This window comes from Sorex araneus, chromosome 4 (assembly GCF_027595985.1).
Source record: "Sorex araneus isolate mSorAra2 chromosome 4, mSorAra2.pri, whole genome shotgun sequence".
Taxonomy (NCBI): domain Eukaryota; kingdom Metazoa; phylum Chordata; class Mammalia; order Eulipotyphla; family Soricidae; genus Sorex; species Sorex araneus.
Genome location: NC_073305.1, coordinates 19,073,734 through 19,097,587, shown reverse-complemented (window position 1 = coordinate 19,097,587; position 23,854 = coordinate 19,073,734). Strand labels below are relative to the sequence as shown.

The window sequence follows — 23,854 nt, the reverse complement described above, 5'->3', positions numbered from 1 at the left end:
GCTCTGTGCTTAGAAGGTAATGTAGTGCCAGGGATCAAGCTAGGCACTGCAAGCAGAGCATGCATTCAGCTTGCATTTCAATTAATAAAATTTGGTAAATTTCCTAGGACATACAACAATTGAGAGTAGGGCTGTGATTACAATCGACTATCTGCAACTTCAAAAGTAAATTTTTTTCTTAAAAATTTAAGGTGAGGGGCTGGAGCAATAGTACAGCCTTTAAGAAGGATGAGAAGGTAGGGCGTTTGCCTTGCATGAGGCTGACCCGGGTTCGATTCCCAGCATCCGTATAGTCCTCTGAGCACCGTGAGGGGTGATTCCTGAGTGCAGAGCCAGGAGTAACCCCTCTGCATTGCCAGGTGTGACCCATAAAGCAAAAAATAAATTTAAGGTGATAAAATTTGGTGTGATCTTATGGAATATCAATCACAAAACACAATTTTAATCTTTTTCAGAAAGTATTTAAGTAAAGTTAGAGTAAATATTTAATAAATTAAATGATTTTCTAAAGTAGTAGCTAAATGGGCAGATAATTAGAGAGAAATTCATTAGTGCTTTTGGAAAATATAATGTCTTTCTAAAATGCTCAAACGAATTAATTAAATCTTATTAGAATTATTAAATAAATAAATTTAAAATATAAATGATATGTTATTTACAGATAGTACATAACTTTTTTTTTTTGCATCACACCCAGCGGTGCACAGGGGTCACTGCTGGCTCTGCACTCAGGAATTAACCCTGGCGGTGCTCAGGGGACCATATGGGATACTGGGAATTGAACCTGGGTAGGCCGAGTGCAAGGCAAACACTCTACCCACTGTGCTATCACTCCAGCCCCCCAGATAGTACATAATTTATCACTTATGATAATTGAGACAAAATTAATAGCAGATGGATCCACTTTATGTGGGATACTTAGTAAAACTACTGTCATCCATTGATTTGCTTGAGCGGGTGCCAGTAATGTCTCCATTTGTCTTAGCCCTGAGATTTTAGCAGCCTCTCTTTACTATCCATATAAATGCATGTGCATAGTGGATGGTCTTAAGAATAACACAGCAATGACTCATAATAATTAATTATGCCATTTTTAATTAGAGAAATAAATGGATTTTTAATAAGTGATACCGGCAATAAATAATTATTGAAGCAATTTTCAGTTTGCAAAATGATTTCATATATATTATTTATGCTGATCAACTATTCCCCAAATATTTTTTAATTACTTCCCATTATAGAAATGATAGCCTCTCCTGATTCTTGTGACTTTACTGTGAAACAGCACACATGCCATTTTATTCTTTTTAAAAAATGATGAAAATTTTTGTTTTTCTTTCTACTATAATGCTGAATTTAGTAACTTTTCCCAGGCTGATTACATTAGAACTCTAGATTCAAAGGAGTTTTAGAGAATATTAATAAATATGCATTAGAAAAGGAAGGGTTACAAGTTAAAATAAATTTATGCAACATCAGGTTAACTAAAGTTTAATCAGCTTCTTGGGGATTTCTCTGAGCCACTTCTATGCTAATCTACCCTGCCAGTCCCCTCAGACTGGGGATGGATTAAATGCTTTATTTTTTTTTTTCAGTTTGAATACCAATAGGAATGATTACTTCTTGGAGTACATGGTCAAAAGGGTAAACACATTTGTAAACTGTTACCAAGGTACTCTGGGGAGCCAGAGAGATAGTACAGCAGGTAGCATGCTTGCCTTTCAGGTGGCTGACTTGGTTTGTTCCTGGCATCCTGACTGAGCCCCACTGTCAGGAGGGACCCCTGAGCACAGAGCCAGGAGTAAGCCCTAAACATCACTGTGTGTGTCTCTCCCCCCACTCCCCAAACAAACAAAGAAACAAACGAAACAAATGAACAAAACCAAAGGAAATCTGGGTATGTTTTAGCTTCAGTGTTGTTTTTTTTTAACTGTAAGCATGTCCTTTTATTGAACGCTGGATAACTGAAATCATATTATCTCCCCATCTGAAACCTGAAACCGGAAAGTTCCTTCTCAAAGACCTCAGAACATTTTGTGCTGCTCAAAGCTAATTTGGGGAGGCTTCCTCTCCAAACGACCAAGCAATTTTTAATCACACAGGTCAGACTACAGGTATAATTCAATTCATAATTGGGCAGTTGACTACGTTTTAAGTCTCAAATGTTGATCGGCAGTTTATTGCTAAATTCAGAAATAAAAGACAAGAAAGTACAAGGCAATTTATTCTGAATTTTAGAATCAGCTGCTCTATGATAAAGAGAAAAATCTTGACTTTAAAACATGAACGTGTTTCTGTTTCCTAGAAACCTGAATTAAGGTAGAGGATGTGGAACAGGGCGACGGGCACTGGAGAAGGAAAATCCCAGCCTTGCAAAGCGGCCCAGAAGTGAAGCCTTGAAAGAGGGAATAACTGGGCAAAGTTAGCAGGACACATAATGTCTGCATTATGTGTCCAGCCTTGAGCCTCACTCGACCCCCTAGAATGTCTAAAATGTCACATATGCCTTCAGTAATTCATCCTAACCACAACATATAGCCTTGGGGGGAATTGTACCTGGGCAAAACAGAGAAAAAACGGTGATAGGCCAATAGTGTTAAGCTCTATGTGATTGGACCTCCTGTAAATCAAGACTCTATTAAAAAAAAGTGTGTATCTAAATAAAATGAGCTGTGATCAACTGCTCCCAGAGGGTGTTTCTCCAGGTGCCCGTCCTCCTTCGCCCCACAGCCAGGCTCCTGCCTGGACCTGGTGCGCAACATGTCCGGCACGTTGGGGATAATTCTTCCCAGGATTAGCAAATCTTATTTTTATTTATTTTTTAATTTTTTAAATTTTATTGAATCACCATGAGATAGTTACAAGCTTTCATGTTTGGGTTACAATCTCACAATGATCAAACACCCATCCCTCCACCAGTGCACATTCCCCACCACCAATATCCCGGGTAAATCCCCCCCTTTCCCACCCTCCCCCTGCCTCTATGGCAGACAATATTCCCCATACTCTCTCTCTACTTTTGGGCATTATGGCTTGCAACACAGACACTGAGAGGTCATCATGTTTGGTCCATTATCTACTTTTGGCATGCATCTCCCATCCCAACTGGTTCCTCCAGTCAACATTTCCTTAGTGATTCCTTCTCTATTCCATCTGCCTTCTCCCCTCCGCTCATGAAGCAGGCTTCCAGCTATGAGGCAATCCCCCTGGCCCTTGTATCTACCGTCCTTGGGTGTCAGCTTCATGTGATGGATTAGCAACTCTTAAAACAGATGGCATTTTATTTGAGATTTTAAAACTAACAATAGAATCAATTGTTTCTGATGCTGCTGCTTAAAGCATCTGTTGTGTTGTTTTAGCAGTGAAACTTCCTCCTTCTTATAGCACCTCCTGGTTCGAGAGGAATGAACTCTGTCAAAATATTTTTGATGATGGGACGGGGTTTATAGGACAGAAAAGGAAAAAAAGAACAGGAAGAAATAAATTGCTGCTGGCTTAGGACTGTTTATAAACAGGATGTGTTAAATTCGCCACAATGTCTCAAGATTTTCAAAAACCTCACTACTCAAGCTGTGATGTAGAGAATTTCAACCCCAATTTCAACTGGGAGCTTCTTAGTAGAGTTTATTATGACTTAAACTGACTGAATTATAATCTCTATTGGAATGCAATGCTCAGGTGAATTTAGTGCACATTAAAATTTAAATTCCTGTTGAAAATTAAGACCAGAGATCTCTCTCTACCATCTTTTTAAGAGTTGAAAGCTTCATTTCAGTCTTTCCTTCCTTCCCTTTGTTTAATGTATTTTACTCCAATGAGAATTGACAGAAAAAAGTGTACCTGAAAGTTTATAACTTCTTAAGTTTTTATTTTTTTGTTTTGGGGTCACACCCAGCGTTGCACAGTGGTTATTCCTGGCTCATGCACTCAGAAATTACTCTTGGTATGCTCGGGGGACCATATGGGATGCTGGGAATTGAACCAGGGTCGGCTGCATACAAGGCAAATGCCCTACTTGCTGTGCTACAGCCCCAAGTTTATAACTAATTTTACAGAGCCTGGATAAGTAGAACACAGGTAAAGTGGACCTTCTTTAAAATTTTTTATTTGGAGGGTAGTTGGGTCATGCTGTGCTACTACATGGGGTTACTGCAGGCTTTAAATTTAGGGGGAACTTTGAATGGTGCTGATGGGTACTGTGCAGTGCGGGAGATTGATGAATTCTACTCTCTTGAGGTGAAATTTGATGCAGTTATTGGAATAATCAGCTCAAATACCATAAGCCTAGTCATTTTTTTTCTTTACTTATATGGAAAAAGGCTTGTAAATGCTAAGCAGTTAATAACTAGAGAGCCCTTCAGATCAATCAGCTTTTATGATGTGTTATCAAAGGAAGATCAAGAGATTAAGCATTAAAATTGTCAATGGAAATATGAAAATGATATCTGACTAAATCCAATCCCCTCTCCCCCTTCTTGGGCTTTTTTGTATGTGGCCAGTGACACAGATAAACTTTTAGGCAGCTGCAATGCATAAGCATACTCCAGACAAAAGATTAAGAGATAAAAGAGCTTCTCTCTGTTACAAAAGTACTCTCATTTCTAGCCTTCAAAGCAGAACATTTATTTTGAAGTTTAGCATGTTAAAGCCTTCGAAATACAGTTTTAAGAAGGATGATGAGGTGGTACCATTTTAGTTGTAAAAGGAAGATACTGATGAAGATGCAATTTTGCTGAAGAATCACATCTTGGAAAGTAGAACTGGGCTGTTATGTTGACACAAGCAGCACAAACCCCACTGGGAAGGAGCAGGATGCTTCCAGAATGAACATAGCATGCATGCTTATCTTTCATCTAATTCCACTGGACACTATTATGTCTAAGAAAGGTATTACGGTTGATGGAAGCATGTTAATAAATGTTTTTTAAAAGCACCTTACTGTGTTTGTTTTTAAATGTCAGGGTAAAGATGTTAGTGTGGACATTCATTCATCTTTTTCTCTGTCAGTATAAGACCCTACTAGAGAACTGCCATTAAAAAGATACAAGGGTTTTCTCTTTTGTTGTGCTTTGCTTTGGGTCCACACCTGGTGATGCTCAGGGATCACTCCTGGTTCAGCATTAAGGATCATTCCTGACAATGCTCATAGGACATACGGAGCCAGGGATTGAACTCATATCAGCCGCATGTAAGGCAAGCACTCTCTCCGCTCTACCAACTCATAGGCTCAAGGACAGGTTTCTCTTTACCCCCGTTGTCTATGTTGGAGCAGGTGACTGAACTTTGCTATTCGAGAACTGAGAATCAGAGAAGAATATAAAGTTAAGACTTTCACAGCTTCTACAAAGACTGAAACGTGCCCAGATCATTCTTGAAAAAATGTCAGCAACAGTGCCTCATACTGCCTCAGCTAAAGTTCTTTTCCAAAGTCTAATTCACTTTCTCCTAGTTCTGAGTTTCCATGTCCCTTGAATTCAAGAACTTTGATATAGAAGTATCTTCTATTTTATAGTTATTTCCATACTACGTAGTTAATTGATGCAAAAAAACACAATATGAGACTAATATGCAAGGACAGTAGAAATAAGGGCTGGGAGGATTAGTCCCCTGTTGGAAGCTTGCTATAAGTAGTGGGTGGGGGAGCAGTTAGGATTAGAGAAGAAACAAGAGAGGGAGAGAGAGGCAGAGAGAGACAGAGAGAAGAAAAGTGCCTGCCATAGAGGCAGGCTGGAGTAGAGGTGGGGGATGGGATGGGGGAGGGAGAGAAACTGGGGATATTGGTGATGGGAAATGTATGCTGGTGAAGGGATGGATCTTGAAACACCCTATGGCTGAAACCCAGTCATGAACAACTTTGTAACTATGCATCTTATGGTGACACAATAAAATTTTTAAAAAAAAAGTTTTGAGTGGGTGGGTGAAATTTGGAAACAGTTCTAGCTAGTGGTAAGAGTAGAAGTGGCGGTGATTGTGGCAATGGTGGTAGTTTTTAGCACCACAAACATCGTATGTGTTGGAAACTGCTAAATATGTCACCTTAAATATAATTGTAATTCCTAAAAATGCTATGCAGAGTGGTATGATTAGATCCATTCTATGGGTGAAATAAAGATCATTACATAGAACATCACATATTGACATCATCTTAGCTAAAAACACATGTCTAATATATCTCCGAAGCAAGAATCAAACTCTAATGTTTCTAGCTTAAAATTAAATTATTATGTTCTATCAAGACTCGTAATGGAACTTTTTAAGAACTAACTCAACATCACCAACTTAACTATGAATGCCATTAATTGAACTTTATCAGTGAGAAAGTAACATTGCAAATGAGCGGTAAGGTTACATACAAGGTCTTCTCACACATTTTAAATTTACATCTCAATGTTGTTTGAATGTGATGTTAAAATTAGTATGTGTCAATACATAAAGGTTCAGTAATTCCCAACTAGTTGTAGGATGGGTATTTGTCTGAACTCCTATTATTGGCCTTGAAGAAAAAAACTACCTAAAACCATAGTTTTAGGATGTACTAAAAACTAAACTGTTCAACATGAATCATCCTTAAAGATACAGTTTCCTACTACCTACCACTTGATCACATTATCTTACTGCCCCCTTTTCCATGTACCCTTTAATGCTGGTTTTAGTATTTATTCTTGTCACACATGTTTATTTCTTAGCAACCAAATAAACACGACTGTGCATTCTCTCATGGTTTGAGCCACACCTGGCAGAGCTCAGTGTTCACTTCTGCATCAGTATCTCAATGATCACTCCTAGGAGGGCTCATGGAACCATGTGGGTTGCCAAGAATCAAATTTAGGTCAATCACATGCCAGGCATATCCATTATACTACATATCTCAAACCCCAACTGATACATTCTTTAAAGCTCAGTACATTTTAACAAGGGCTGAGCGATAGCACAGTAGGTAGGGCACTTGCCTTGCACGCGGCTGACCCAGGTTCGATTCTTCCACCCCTCTCGAAGAGCCCAGCAAGCTACTGAGAGTAGCTAGCCCGCATGGCAGAGCCTGGCAAGCTACCCGTGGCGTATTCGATATGCCAAAAACAGTAACAAGTCTCACAATGGAGATGCTACTGGTGCCCGCTCAAACAAATTGATGAGCAGCGGAATGACAGTGACAGTGACATTTTAACAAATGTTTGCTGATATTCTAGAAGTTAACTGTCAATTCATTCAATTCATCATTTGTTAGGAGAATATATTACACTATTATGCATTCAGTAAATTAATTTTATTTTAAAAATTAATTTAATTAATTTTAAAATTAAATTAATTAAATTAAATTAAATTAAATTAATTTACTGTTAATAAATAAAATTAAATTAATTTTACTGTTTCTTTTTTTCCATTAGACTTTAAGATATATTATAGTAAACATATTATTTGTTTTGGTGTCTCCAATGACTGGTACAGGCCAAAGGGTACAGTGGACAAGTGACCATCCTTTTTGTCCTCACAATCTTATGCCAGAACAAGTTTGCAAAGTAACCATTTCTCATTTATGTGTGACATTAAAAATTATTTGAAGTAATTTTATCTAAGAAGTTGGGGAATCTAGGATTTTTCCCATGATTGTCATTTTTCAATTATCTAAAGTTAAAGATGTGTTTACTCAACAACTTATTTTTCTGCACTTTCATCATATGTTAAGGATTATATATTCCACTAGGGGTGCAATAGTGGAAACAATTAAAAACTCCCCCTACTCCAGAGCTTATCCGTCTAGAGCAGAATTTCTTTCTATATAATCAAAGAATTAGGCTAAAGTTCTCCCAGGACACAAATTCCATGAAGCAATAAGGTAAGTCTATTTAACAAATACATAAAAATATGGTATAAAACACATGAATATGAAGTGAAATATACCACTAGGTAAGTCATCTTATAACCTGGACCCGAGTTAATTATTTTTCTAAATAGATATAAAATGTGACACTATAGCTTTTTAAAGAATATTGATATTGAGTTGGTGCAAAATGTCTTGTTTCAGCTAATATACTCTCAAAGATAAAAGGAAGACAAGGAAAGGAAGGAAGGAAGGAAGAAAGGAAGGAAGGAAGGAAGGAAGGAAGGAAGGAAGGAAGGAAGGAAGGAAGGAAGACAAGGAAAGGAAAGAAGGAAGGAAGGAAGGAAGGAAGGAAGGAAGGAAGGAAGGAAGGAAGGAAGGAAGGAAGGAAAAATGGAAGAAAGGAAGAAAGAAAGAAAGAAAGAAAGAAAAAAAGAAAGAAAGAAAGAAAGAAAGAAAGAAAGAAAGAAAGAAAGAAAGAAAGAAAGAAAGAAAGAAAGAAAGAAAGAAAGAAAGAAAAAGAAAGGTATCAATTATTTGATAGGAAATACCAGTTTATCCCTTAGGAAGACAACTCTACTCTATACTTCTAATGATAGTCACAACATAAAGAACTACATGTCCTTTAACCAAATTTTATTTGTGTGATGAATTTTATGATTCATAATAATTATTGGACTAAAAAAGGTAAAACATGTTATTAGTGGACAAATTATATAGTAAAAACTAAATTAGCCTAGGCTCTCTGCAGTTTCATTATAAAATTAGGTAAGGAAAGTCATAATTATTTAATCTGTGTCCAAATCTCAGCTGGAGAATATTTTAAATGAATAAATGATGCAAGTAATTTTAGGGGAAGGGTAAACTGCCAAGTATTTACACAACATTGACAGATATAATTAGCCTGCTACCTTTCTAATCATATTCCAAGAGGTGTTTAGACAGAAAATCTAATTCTTTAAAGATAAATGTTCAGTTAATTTTTATCATAGCTGAGTAAAACTAATCAATTCTTTGACATGCCATTATCACAGAACATACTTTCCATCATATCCTTTTTTCTTAAACTTGTTGACAATAGATGGCTGATATTGATGATTTATGTGAGTACTCATCTGTGATACATTCTTGTTTTACATTATTTGTCCATAAATATATGTTTATATTAATCATACCGCACTTGGTTTGTTCTTCTATTAAAGTTATAAATCGTGGCAACTGAAATAGTGTTGTAGATACCAAGACAGGTAAACAATATTAGGACAAATCTCACAGTTGATTAGAGGTAGAGCGTTGACTTTAAGGGAACTTCACTATTTGCAGTGTAATGTTCCTGCCATTACATTATGCCAATGGTCTCTTTGTGAGTTGACTTCCAACTTACAAGTTCCTTCCTGTTCATTGAACCATCTTTCAGACAATGATTAGAATGGAAAGAGACAATCAAGAAGAAAATGGGGTGATTGGCTCTATTTTTTTTTCAACTGGAAAATAAATATTCTGAGTGCTTGTGGGAAGAAAAATGAGTTTGTAAGTCTGCAGTAGGATGAACATATTGGAAATGAAACAAAGAGCTTTCCTCACATAACTAAATTTGAGAGAATCAACAAGCGAATTTCTCCATCTGGAGACTCTCAGACTAGACCAGTCTTACAAATTAATGTAAGTGAGGATCATAGGAAATTAGGTCAGGTCTACGAAGGAATCGGGTGGCTGACCACAAGTCAGAATCTTAACATGGAATCAAAACAAAGGGCTGAGATCTAATGCTGCAATTCACTGGCTATTAGCAGAACTCTAGAGAATATGATGAGGAAGTAAGTCTTTTGGACCAAGATACAGTAAAAGAAACAACCCTGATAGACAAAAAATTTTTTCAGTCAAGCATGGTTGAGACTGTCTTCTGTTCTCTTTTAATTCAAAATCTCTTTCTGTAGGATGTTTTTGCTTTCACTCTGAAGTTTATTTCTCCCTTTTTTATTTTTTGAGTATTAAAGTCCATCATAAGGCACAGAGAAAGTATTTTGAAAAATGAGAAAGCCATTCTGAGATGAAAATTACCAGAACACATAGTTTCTTTGTACAGCTCGAGACAAAAATTGAGATTTTTGTAGGAACATTTTTGAGAACCCAGAAAGGAGATTTACTCCCTAGAGCCTGTTTCCTTTAGGTCCCTGCAACTCAATCTCCAAAGATTCCTTTTGAAGGTTTTGTATGTGTTCTATGGTGAGAGAGTTACATTTGTGAGAATCAACTCAGGATGTTCCGAATGTATCCTGTCACTAAGAGCTAGTAGAAGTGAGAATATTTTTCTCCCTTGGAAATCTTTTGTCATTTTATTTGTATGTGCAGGTTCTAACTTCTTTCAAAAGTTCACTATTGATTTTTGGAAGAGCAAATAAGTAAAAAAAATTTAGCCCACCAAAAACCAGATTTTTAAATTAAATGTCAGATTAAGAAAAACAATCTTACGTAAGACACCATGAAAATTTTCTGTAGTGAACAACAATGATAAGAAAATAGATATTAAATATAGAGCCTACAGAATTTTCATATTCCATAGAGTTCTTGTGGGAAACAAATTTAAAGTTTGAAAACTTATAATAAAGACACATTCAGAATGTTTTATATTCATTTATGTAGAATTATGTGAAATTTGGAAAATGTCCTTTAAATCCCCAAACTCCCATATACTATGGGAATACAAAATTTTACTGATTGTATTACGTACATATCTAACTTTATTTATCATTACAAATTCTCAAATATAATAAATATAGAAAATGTGCCATTAAGTTAACCTTAGGATTTACTTGTTTCTCATTCAAAAGAAAGAATGGTAAAACTATCTTTACTACAACTTGCCACCTTAACTGGAAGGAACAACATTTTTGCAATATAAATATAAATGATTGGCCAAAGGTTGTTTGCTCAGTGATTTGCAATTACTAGTCCTACATTAGTAAGGAAAATCACACATTACTTACTTTAGGCGTTTCAAGAGCCTTGATGATCCTTTTGAACTAATAAACTATTGAAAAGTTAATCTAATGCTCTTTTGGGGGAGAAAGGTTCCAGAAAACTTTCTCCAAATAAACTACTCACATCATCTGGTACCCGCCTCTTTCCCAATATAGATGAGGTAATTCAACAGAGGGCACACATTTTGGGCTCATCCTTTACCTCTTCCAAATTCTAGAAAATCTTTTTCACTTAAAAAATGGAAAATGTGACAAATGTTAAGCCCTTACCAACTTCCCACTTCAGAAGGCTGTTGTCTTCCCTCTCCATTTTTCCAATGACATACCAGATACACGCCATCCAGTGCGCAAGGAGAGCGAACATAGACATAAGCAGAGTCAAGACAATTGTGCTATGTTGGGAATAACGGTCCAGCTTCTGCAGAAGGCGCAAAAGACGCAGCAATCGTACAGTTTTCAGGAGATGCACGAGGGATACCTGCAGTAGAAACAGAACAGTACAGCTGGGCGTATGGGTTAACGTCATGTCTCACAGTTACGTTAACTTACAGTCATTCTGGAAAGTTCTTGAAATTACTTATGACCATTATTTCAATACGATGCTCATTTTTACGACCATTTATTCATTCTCTGCATATGGGATAAAGTGGGATTAGACTAGTTTCTTCAAGCAATATTTATTTTAATCTTATCAAGTTTTTAAAAATAATTTTCCAGCCTCATTTTTTAAAAATATATTTAGTTACATAACATAATTGAATTGCATTGTATGGAACCAGAACTTAGTGTTACAAGATCTATATACATTCACTGACCTTCAATTTCAGGTCCCTCATCTTATACAAGGACTTCCTAACAATAATTTAGATAGATTAAAAATAAAAGATTTTAAGGTGATAATAAAAGTAACTTGGGTTTTTTGTTTTGTTTTGTTTTGTTTTGGGGGCCCACACCTAGCAATGCTCAGAGGTTATTCCTGGGTCTGTGCTCAGGAATTACTCCTGGTGGTGCTTGGGGGCCCATATGGGATGCTGGGGATGGAACCCAGGTCAGCATCATACAAGGCAAACAGCCTTTCTTAATGTACTACTGTACAATTGCACTGATCCTAAAAATAACTTGAAAAAACCCTAGACCTATAAATTGGATATATTTGGGGCTAGAGAAACAGCGTAGTACTTAATATACATATATACAAACATATACATATATATATGTATATATATGTATATATATATATACATTGCTTTTTGGACCACACCTGGTGATGCACAGGGGTTACTCCTGTCTCTGCACTCAGGAATTGCTCCTGGTGTTGCTCAGGGGACCATATGGGATATGGGGAATCGAACCCTAGTCGGCCACGTGCAAGGCAAACTCCCTACCTGCTGTGCTATCGCTCCATTGTGAGACTTGTTGTGACTGTTTTTGGCATATCAAATACACCACGGGTAGCTTGCCAGACTCTGCCTTAAGTAAAGTCTGTACAGATTTACCAGTAATACCCTGTGACTCATATGCTATAGTGTCTTCCTTATAATGTTATTACAATACAAAGAAAACATCCTAAAGTACATATATTCTGAATGTTCTCTCAAACAACCATGCTCAGTTATCTTCATAACTTTAGTCACTGTCACTGTCATCCCGTTGCTCATCAATTTGCTTGTAATGTCTCCAAGTGAGACTTGTTGTTATTGTTTTTGGCATATCGAATACGCCACAGGTAGCTTGTCAGGCTCTGCCCTGCGGGCGAGATACTCTCTGTAGGTTGCTGGGCTCTCTAAGAGGGATGGAGGAATTGAACCCGGGTCAGCCACATGCAAGGCAAACGGCCTACCCACTGTGCTATCCTTCCAGCCCTGGATAAGAAAACAAGCAGCACATTTAAGAAGACTTGCCACATCAGAAGACATTCAGTGGAGAACATTTTATTAAGACTAAAGTGGAGACAATTGAGCAGCAACCTGACTGACAGTGGGAATCCCTCCACATGGACACACTCAGAACTAGCAGCACCAATGCCTGTGGCGGTGGGCTAAGGGTGGGGTAAGAGGAGGGTAGGGCCACACCAGCAGCGCTAAGGGGCCACACCGTCTATGTTGCTGGGAATAGACTGATCTGCTGCTAGCAAGGCAAGTACTTGCCCATTGTACTATGTAGGTACTATTTCTCCAACCCAAGAAGGTCAAGTTTAAGAAGACTATTCAAGAAAACAGATCTACAGTTATTGCTCTGCAATTTTTTTTTGGGGGGGATGGGGTATGTGTCACATCTGGTGTTCAGGGTTTACTCCTGGCTCTGAACTCAAGGATTACTCCTGGTAATGCACAGGGCTTACTCCTGGCTTTGAACTCAGAAATCATTCACTCAGGAATTATCACTCCTGACAGTGCTTGGGGGACCATATGGGGGGTCGGGTAACCTGGATACAAAGAAAGTGCCCTAAAAAATTCTGGCCATCTCCTTCAATTTTTTCTTTTTGAAATGGTGGAAGGTCCATACCTGGTGATACTCAGGAGTTACTCCTGTCTTTAGTACCCAATTGAAAATGTATATCATAGGTTTCTAACAGAATGGCCAATGCCATTATTAATAGCATAAATGTTGCACTTAATTAATACTATTTTTAGATCCTGAAAATATATATTTGAGTTCCTAAAATATAAAAGGAAAAATAAAACATTAACTCATATGAAAATGACTTTGACAAATTCCATCGCTTTATCTAATCTTGGGGGTGGCATATGGAGAAGGGAAGAAAGTGTTTTATATAAATCACCAAAGAATATTTTTCATTATAGTTAAAATCATATCTAAGGTCAGCATAGCTTAGAAGTTTGATTCTGTAATTAGATGTGTCTGACTTCTATTTTCTTTCTTCATTAGCGATCTTCCATTATCTCTAAGAAAAAGTACCGATTACAGTGCTTAATAACCAATAAATTAACATTTAAAAAATTTTATTTATTTGCTTTTTGGGTCACACCCGGCGATGCACAGGGGTTACTCCTGGCTCTGAACTCAGGAATTTCTCCTGGCATTGCGTAGGGACCATATGGGATGCTATGAATCAAACCCAGGTCGGTTGCGTGCAAGGCTGTATTATCGCTCCAGTCTCTCAATTAATATTTTTTAAATAACTAAAAGAATAAATTATTAAGCAAGATACAAAATAATCCAAATTCTTAATGAGACACTAACCAAGCCTAACCTTTCTGAGCTTCTCAGAGTATCAGAAGTGGGGTGTATTGAGGGAAGTTAATGAAGTTAAATGAAGGTTTTTTTTTTAATTTAAATTCTTTTATTGATTCACCATATGGAAAGTTACAAAGCTTTCAGGTTTAAGTCTCAGTTATACAATGCTCAAACACCTATCCCTTCACCAGTGCACATATTCCACCACCAAGAATCACGATATACCTCCTCCCTTCCCCCCACCTCCCCAGCCCCCCACCCCGCATATGTAACTGGTAAATTAAATGAAGGGTTTTTTTTTTAAAAAAATTAAATTTTTTCCCCCCATATTTTTGGGCCACACTCAGAAATACTCATAGATTAATTCTGGTGGTGCTTTGGGACCCTGTTAAACCTGGTACAAGACAAGTGTCCTGCCTGCAGTCCTATCTCTTTGGCTGCTACTGGAAACAGTTTAAATAAACTTTACTGAGCATAGAAAGAGGTTTGACAGGATGGAATGGGCCCCTAAAATCAAATGTCTGACAGTGTTGGGAATAAGGGTCAGCTCTCCAAAGTCCCCACATTCCAGCAGGCTGTTCCATTTACCTGTGATTACTCACAAGGTTGATCACGTTCCTGGATCCCATCCATCAGTTCAATAATATCAGACCAAAAAATAACTATTGTATTTGGAATTAGCAAAGTCTCATCAATCTTGTAATCACCAGAATGTTAAAAAAGGATCCAGATCTTTTTAAAGGCCAAAAAAGGCTCCATGGTGACCAGTATGGTTTGCTGCCCATTAGCCTCCTTTCTTAGGGTTGGAATATCCTCTAGGTTTTTATATTTACATAAATATAAAAATATGTCCCTCTTGGAGGGTCCACAATCTACCGAGAGTATCCCACCTGCACGGCAGACCCTGACAAGCTCCCCATGGAGTATTCAATATGCCAAAAACAAGTCTCACATTGGAGACGTTACTGGTGCCCGCTTGAGCAAATCGATGAACAACAGGATGACAGTGCATGACAGTGCTATGTCATAAATACCATTACTTACAATCATAAAAAAAACAATAAAATAAGTAGCAATGAATTAACCAAGGAGGCGAAAGACCTGCACACTGAAAACTCTAAGACGTACTTGGAAATAATGGAGAAGATAAAAAAGTAGAAGGTAGTTTATGCCTGTGATTGGAACGACTAACATTGATGAATTGGTCATTGGTAAGCTTTACTATTTTGAGCAATATACAGCTCCCCTGCAATTCAACTCAATATGTAATCTATCAACACTATAATTATATTCAGAATTATAACAAAAAAAGCTTAAAATTGTATGAGACCACAGAGGACTATGAATTGTATAAGGAATGCTAAAAATAAAGAACTGAACCAGAGGCATTATACTCTGAACAGGAGATCGATAGATGAAAAAGAATGGGACTAGACCACTATCTTACTTCATAAACAAAAGTGAATTCAATATAGAATAAAGATTGTAAGAACTGAAATTGTAAAATCCATAGGAAAAAGCAGAGGTTTTACTTCCTTACTATTGGTCTTAGAAATAGCTTTGGGCATTTGACTCCAATTACAAGGAAAACAAAAATAAATAAACAGCTAGAATGGCAATGAACTAAAAACTATATGCACAGAAAAAGAAACCATTGTTAAAACAAAAGACAAGCGATTGAATGGGAAAATATACTTGCAAATCAAACCTCCAACAAAATGTTAAAATAGGAAATGCATAAACAGTTTATACAACACAACAACAACAACAACAATTTAAAAATGAGCAGAGGATCTTTAGACATTCTAACAAAGCTGCATACAAATGGTCAATGGGCATATAAATACACATTCACTGTCATTTATCCTTTGGGAAATGCAAGTAAAACCTACAGTAAGAAAGATGTATGGTCACCATGACCAGGAAGTCTAACCAGAGATGCCACATGTATGAGCACCATAGGTATTTCTGGTGAGCACCACAACCATAACTTGCATGTGTCAGTTAAGAATGCTTTCTCTAGTAAGCATGTGTGCAAACATAATTGAAACGGAAAAATTGCAAGGCATGGTGAGCACTGAGGCAGAGTGTGAGAGTAGTGTTCAGTCCAAACTAATGGGTGGCCCTAGTTGAGCACCACAACTAAAAAATGTGCTAGAAAGTTTATAAAGCAACAGTTAACAAACCTAAAAAACTATACTGGTGGTAATGGAAAAGTAGCAGAGACTTTTATGTATCACTCTCATTATTACATAGATAAACTAGACAAAAAATCAGTAAGAAAATAAGAATCCTAGATGAGGAACCGGAAGAATTGAGATTAATTGACAAGGTACTCCACCATCAAAACACTAAGTACACATTATTTTCTTATGCATATGAAACATTCTCCAGGATAAAAAATATACTGGGGCACAATGCAAGTATCCATAAAGTTTCAACAGAAGAAATGATATTAAGTAACTTCTCTTAAGCCACAATGCCATGAAGGTAAAAATTAACTATAAAAATTAAGTGGCGGAAAGACTCAAACGTTTGGAAGCTTAACAACACATTGTCAAATAACTACTGGACCAAAAACAAAACAGAAAAGATGAAAAGAATTTTTTTGAAGGAATCAGAGAATGAAGAAAAAAACTGAGGGATATAGCAAAAGTGGTACTGAGGATGGAAAGTTCATACAGCCCCACATCAAGAAAGAAGAGAAAGTTCATAAATGATCTGACTACATCGCTGAAGAAACTAGAAAAAGAGCTAAAGGTGAATCCCAATGTCAGTAGAAGAAAGGACATAATAAAAGTTAATGCTGAAGTCATGGGGCTAGAGCAAAAGTACAGTGGGTAGGACTTGCACACAGCTCACCTGGGATCGATCACCCCAGAGACTGCCAGAACTGATCTCTGAGCATGGAGACAGGAGTATCCTCTGAGTATTGCGGATGTGAGCAAAAAAAAAGCAAACAAACATAGCAGAAATCAAGGATACAGAAATCAAGAGAACAATAGAAGAGGTCAATGAAACCTGGAGATGGTTCTTCCAAACTTTCAGGAAAATAAGAGAGAAAACCCAGGTCAATTGGATCAGGGATGAAAGGAAGAAATCCTAAGAGGTTGTTATTCATTACTGGCTGGGATACAAATTAGAAAAGAAGTCACTATTTTCAGATAACATATATACACATGTGTGTGTATATATATGTATATATACACATATATCACTGTGTCACTGTCATCCTGTTGTTCATTGATTTACTTGAGGGGGCACCAGTAACATCTCTATACCTCCCAGCCCTGAGATTTTAGCAGCCTCTCCTTACTTGTCTTTCCCAATGATTGGAGGCTCTTTCAAGGTCAGGGGATTGAGACCTATATATATTTATACATATATATGTAAATATATATACGAATTAAGAAGATTCTAAAATATTGACTAAGAAACTTTTAGAAACAATAAACCAGTAGAGCAAAGTAGCAGGCTACAAAACCAATATACAAAAACCTGTTGCATTTCTATATGTAAACTTGAAGAGATGAGATAAAAAAAAGTCTGCTTTTTAAAAACTAATTCCCTCAAACATCAAATACCTAAGGTTGTAAAAGACCTATACCCTGAAAACTATAAAAAGACTTATAAAAGAAATTGAAGAGGATACCAGGAAATAGAAAAATATTTCAGGTTTATGGATTGGAAGATTTAATATTATTAAAATGTCTATCATACCCAAAGCACTATATATATACATATATATTTAATGCAATTCCTACCAAAATCCCAAAGATTCTTCAAAGAATTAGAATAAATACTGCTAAAATTTGTATGGAAGCAAAAATATTGTGAGTAGCTAAAGTCATCCTGAAAAAAAAAAGAAATTTAAATATATCAAATACCCTGACTTTAAACTCTACTACAGAGTGATAATAATCACAACAAAAATAATGCTCAAATAAAGATAGACCGACAGACCAATGAATCAGGACTAACTCCCAGAGATAAATCCTCAGACATATGAACAGGTAGCTATCCAAAGGAGCTGGGTGCATGAATTGGAGCAAGAAAATGGCCTTCAAAAATGATGCTATCATAATTGGATAACCACCTCTATGGGGTGGAGGGGGGGCTGAAGCGATAGTGCAAGGTTATGTGTTCGCCTTGCACGGGGCCGACCCGGGTTCGATTTCTCCGCCCCTCTCAGAGAGCCCGGCAAGCTACTGAGATTATTTTGGCCCACACAGCAGAGCCTGGCAAGCTACCTGTGTGTGGTGTATTAGATATGCCAAAAACAGTAACAACAAATCTCACAATGAAGACGTTACTGGTGCCTGCTCGAGCAAGATGATGAGCAACGGGATGACAGTGACAGTGACAGTGATGGGGCAAGGGATTTGGACCTGACTTGGTCACATGAAAGACAATTGCCTTAACTCCTGTATTGTATTTAGTGCATCCTTTGCACATACATGTACATGTATTAGAAAGGGCCTTAAAATTTTGGCTTAGTTTAGAAACATTTTCCTGGAGAGAAACTATCAGTAGTTAAAATCATTATTATCTGTCCCATAAGTGTTTATTAGAGTATCGTTGAAAATGAGGCTTAGGCTAGAGAGATAGCCCTGGAGGTAAGGTGCTTGCTGTCCTGGCTCTTATCTCCTAAACCACACATGGTCTTTCAGCACCACCAGGGGTCACTCCTGATCACAGAGCTAGAAATAGTTCCTGAGCACTGCTCAATGTGGATACAAAAAAGTCACCTTTGCTAGTGAAGTGTGGTGACTATATATCAAAACCATCACTGTATCACTGTCATCCCATTGATCATCAATTTGCTCGAGCGGGCCCAGTAATGTCTCCATTCATCCTAGCCCTGAGATTTTAGCAGCCTCTCTTTACTCGTCCTTTCCAATGGTGCCACATTAGAGGCTCTTCAGGGTGAGGGGAATGAGACCTATCATTGTTACTGTATTTGGCATATGAATACATCATGGGGAGCTTGCCAGGCTCTCCCCTGTGCGGCAGTAAACTCTCGGTAGCTTGCCAGGTTATTGAAAAAGGGGAACTAGACTATCAAATGTCTATAGATCGGCTACAGGCTATAAGATGCTTCCTGGCCACACTTCTAGGAGCTCGGTTTTATAGTCACTGGATGTTGGTCATTGATTGAATTACAGGGCGCAGGGGGCAGTTTGTGGGTGTGACTGCCTAGCTATTGGAAAATGCGGAATCTGGGTTGAAGAAGCCCAGATTCAAAACCATAAATGTTAACATTACTGCAAACTTGTTACCTGAACTACAATAATTGTAATAATAAAGAAATTTACCTTTGGGCCCTGGAAATATCTCAAAACACTGGAGCAGATGTTTCCAACTCTGAGTTCCATAGTGTATGCTGTCACTAGAAGTGACCCCTGGACACTAAGAGAGGGTGTGCTTGTGGGGGGGGAAGGAGGGTAGAACTCCAGCCTTAGGTTGTGATCCAAAACTATCAAAACTTTTACCAGAGGACAGACAGTGAACAAATAAGGAATGTTCACCCTTATGCTTGATAAGTGAGTAACTTTATTTTGTAAATCCAGTAATTTTACAGACAGACAACTTCCATTTACTTTTTGGACATAATTTATTACCAGTAACCTAAAGTTGAGCTCCTAATTGAGATTCCAGTTGCAGTAAATGTGTGTTGGGCTTTGTTAATACAATTATAGTAATGTAGACATTTTATGTTTCTAGCATATAATACTCATGGAGCGATAGCACAGCAGGTAGGGCGTTTGCCTTGCAGGTGGCCGACCTGGATTCGATTCCTCTGCCTCTCTCAGAATGCCCAGCAAGCTACTGAGAGTATCCTGCCCATATGGCAGAGCCTGGCAAGCTACTTGTGGTGTATTCGATACGCCAAAAACAGTAACAACAAGTCTCACAATAGAGAGAGTGTTATTGGTGCCCACTCAAGCAAATCGATGAACAACGGGATGACAGTGCAACAGTGCAACAGTGTGACAATATACTACTCAATACTTAAAAATGAGACTGAATTTATACTTCACACTATACACAAAAATTAATTCAGAGTAGATCAAAGATCTAAAAATTTTACTAGAAACCATAAAATACACTGAAGAAAATATAGGCAGGACTCTCTGGGATCTGAACATCAAAGGTGTCTTCAGTGACCTGATTCTGCTGGCAAATAATAAACAACAAAAAAAGTAAGCAAGGAAAACTATATGAAGATGAAAAGTGTCTGCATGATAGAAGAAACTCATGTGAAAATTAAAACACCCAACTGACTTGATGATATTCACACACAATATTTCAGATTAAAGATTAATATCCTTGGGGGCTGGAGTGATAGCATAGCGGGTAGGGCGTTTGCCTTGCATGCGGCCGACCTGGGTTCAAATCCCAGCATCCCATATGGTCCCCTGAGCACTGCCAGGGGTGATTCCTGAGTGCAGAGCCAGGAGTAACCCCTGTGCATCGCCAGGTGTGACCCAAAAAACAAAAAAAAATAAAAAATTAAGATTAATATCCAAAGTCTATAAAGCACTAAGAAAGTTGGGAAACATCATCAAAATAAATCTATAAAAACAATAAACACTTTCACAAAGAATACATATGGATAGCCAATAAGCATATGGAAAGGTATTCATCAGCATTTAGCATCAGAAGCAAAGATCAAAATGACAGGTTATCACCTCACACCAGTTAGAATGACATTTATTTAAAAAAAAACTCAAGCCCCCAAAACCCTGAAAACAGCAAATATTGTCAAAGATGGTGGTGAAAAAGAAATAATCCTCATTGATTGACGGTGAGAATATCACCTGGTCCAGTTTCTACTGAAAATAGTAGGAAGATTTCACCAAAAAAGTAAGAATGGAGTTTCCATTTGATTTAGCTCTCCCACTTCTATCTATCTTCAACCCTCCAACACAAAAACATTAATTCAAAAAGATATATATGCACTCCTATGTTCATTGCAGCTCTTAAGAAAAAAATATGGAAGTAATCTAAATGCTGACAACTTGGATGAAACTGGAGCTTATCATGCTGAATGAAATAAGCCAGTGGTGGGAAGACAAACACAGGATGATATTCTCCATCTAGAGTATACAGAAATAAAGGTTATAGATAATATCACCTGATAATAAACCATGTATACTAGAACTCAAGACTCGAGAATAAAGATTTGGGTGGGTGGGGTAGGAATAGGTGATTGGAAGTAACTTAGAAACATAGGTGGCAAATCTGGATCACATGGGTGGTATTAAGGGTGATAATAGTATGCACCAAGATCAACTAAGGTCAATCAAAGAATAATGGGGGGATGGGAGGAAAAAAGGAATGTTAAAACGGATGTGATATAGGGAGAGTGGCAGAGGGTAATGGGCAATTTAGCGGCAGTGGTGTGCAGTAACTTTGTGCATCTAGACCATAAACTTGAATATTATATAACCCTATTACTGAAACTGCAATAAAGAATAAACGAGCCAGTCACAGCAGGACCATGTGTACCCCGACTCATCGCAGCAACATTCATTCATAACTTAGTAAAGGGAAGGAGATGAGGGAGAGAGAATGAAACAAAACAAACAAAAACTCACCAAGATATTACCTCACTCCTATTAGAATGGCCATTATCAAAAAGACAAGAAACAACAAGTGTGAGTGAGAATGTAAGGAAAAGAAAGTCCACATTCCTTATTGATGGGAATATTAATAGGTGTAGCCTCTGGAGAAAAGAAGATGGAGAGTTCTCAAAGTTTCAAAAATATAATTGCCGTACTATCTACTTGGGCTGGAGTGATAGCACAGAGGTAGGGTGTTAGTCTTTCATGCGACCGACCCATGTTCGATTCCTCTGCAGTCTCAGAGAGCCCAGCAAGCTACTGAGAGTATCTCACCCGCACGGCGAGCCTGGCAAGTTACCCGTGGTGTACTGAATGTGCCAAAAACAGTAACAAATCAGTCTCACAATCGAGAGACGTTACTCGTGCCCGCTCGAACAAATCGATGAGCAATGGGATGACAGTGACAGTAACAGTGACGATCTACTTAATCCACTTGAAGTTATTATCCAAAGAAAATTGAAAACACAGATTTGAAAAGATATATGCATCTCTATGTCTACTGTAGCATTACATACTACAGTCAAGATATGAAAACAACCAAAGTGCCCATCAGCAGGTGATTGAACATAGAATACTACAGAATACAATAGAATATTACTCAATTATAAAATCAAAACATTAAATCTTGCCTATTGCTTCCACATGGATGGATCTTACGGGTATTATACTAAATGAAATGAGTTATAAAGAGTAAGACAGATGTCGTAGAAATTTACTCATATGTGGAACACAAAGAAATAAAGCAAATAAACAAATAAAATGAAAACAAATGTACAGCAACACAGTAGTGTTTACAAGAGGATAAAGGGAATAAAAGGTAGTTAAAATGGATAAAAGTGGTCAATTGTATGGTGGGAGAAAGAAATTACTCCTTTGGTGTTGATCATAATGTAGGATATTTGGTGTTGCATAAAGCTTTATACCTCAAACTTCTTCAGTCATTTGACAACCCCCTGTGATAATTATATTCTGTATCAATAATTTAAATGCATAATTTTCAAGATTACATTGATTTTTCAGATATATTCTTTATTTACTTAAGAATCAATGGTACCTCAATTAAAAGAAATCTAACCAGAGTATAACAACAGAGATTGAATAAAAATATAAAAAGTATGTTAAATTTTAATCTTATACATTATTTTATATGAAATATTATATATAATAGGCTGGAGCGATAGTGTAGCTGGTAGGGCGTTTGCCTTGCATGCAGCTGATCCAGGTTTGATTCCTTCATCCCTCTTGGAGAGCCTGGCAAGCTACCAAGAGTATCCCACCTGCATGGCAGAGTCTGGCAAGCTATTTGTGGCATATTCTACATGCCAAAAACAATAGCATCAAATCTCAGAATGGAGATGTTACTGGTGCCCTCCCAAGCAAATCGATGAGCAACAGGATAATAGTGATTATACATGATAAACCCAAAAGTCAGTTGAGGAATTTCTAGTTATGCTTTCTACATTTTCTCTTCCATTTTTTTCTACCAAGTTTTCCTTTAACTTCTTCACAGCCAAGTTCTGACCTATCATTTCATTAGGTGGCAGCATGCCAGATGAACACATCAAAGATTTTGTGATCTCCACTTTGTAATTTAGAGAAATTCCCGGGGGTTGGGTTTATTTTATGGATAGATGAACTTGGTAAATACACGATAATGTTGAAGTTAAACAAAGTCTGAAACAGGAGTTCCAGAGAGAAATGTCTGCAAGGGACTGAACTGTGTCCTCTGAAATTTATTCTCCATATTGTTTCCTTACAAATTTTGGGCAGGTGTTGGAACCCTCTACTTTATTGTGATGGGGCCTTAGGGTGGGGGTGAGCTATGGATAAAGTCACAAGAATTGAGACAACTCATGTTCTTAGTTGTCTTATAAAGACCAATGAGTTAGCATTAGGCCAGAGAGATAGCACAATAGGACAAAAGTAGGGCATTTCTCTTGCAAGAAAATGACCCAAATTTGATCCTCAGTACTATCTCCAGTCCCCCAAACACTGCCAGGAGTGATCTGTCGCATAAACACAGTGTGGGCTCAAAAAAACAGAACAAAAAATGCTTTCAGTTTCTGTCTCTTTGTCTCCGTGTCTCTGTGTTTCTGTCTCTTTCTTACTTTCTATTCTTATTTTTTTTTTGAGGGGGGTTTATGGGAACCACACTTGACAGTGCTAAAGAACTAATTTAGCAGTCACTCCTGGCAGTGTTCAGGGGATCATAATCAGTGCCAGGGACC

At 37.5% G+C, this 23,854-nt stretch overlaps 1 protein-coding gene across 1 annotated transcript in view; it reads right to left on the bottom strand.

The window, feature by feature from the left end:
• KCNH8 (potassium voltage-gated channel subfamily H member 8) overlaps nt 1-23,854 on the bottom strand; it is a 384,704-nt gene that overhangs the window by 114,022 nt on the left and 246,828 nt on the right. The window contains exon 7 of the mRNA XM_004603820.2: nt 11,071-11,278. Within this exon, the coding sequence (XP_004603877.2) occupies nt 11,071-11,278 (208 nt within the window). The remainder of the gene's footprint in view (nt 1-11,070; nt 11,279-23,854) is intronic.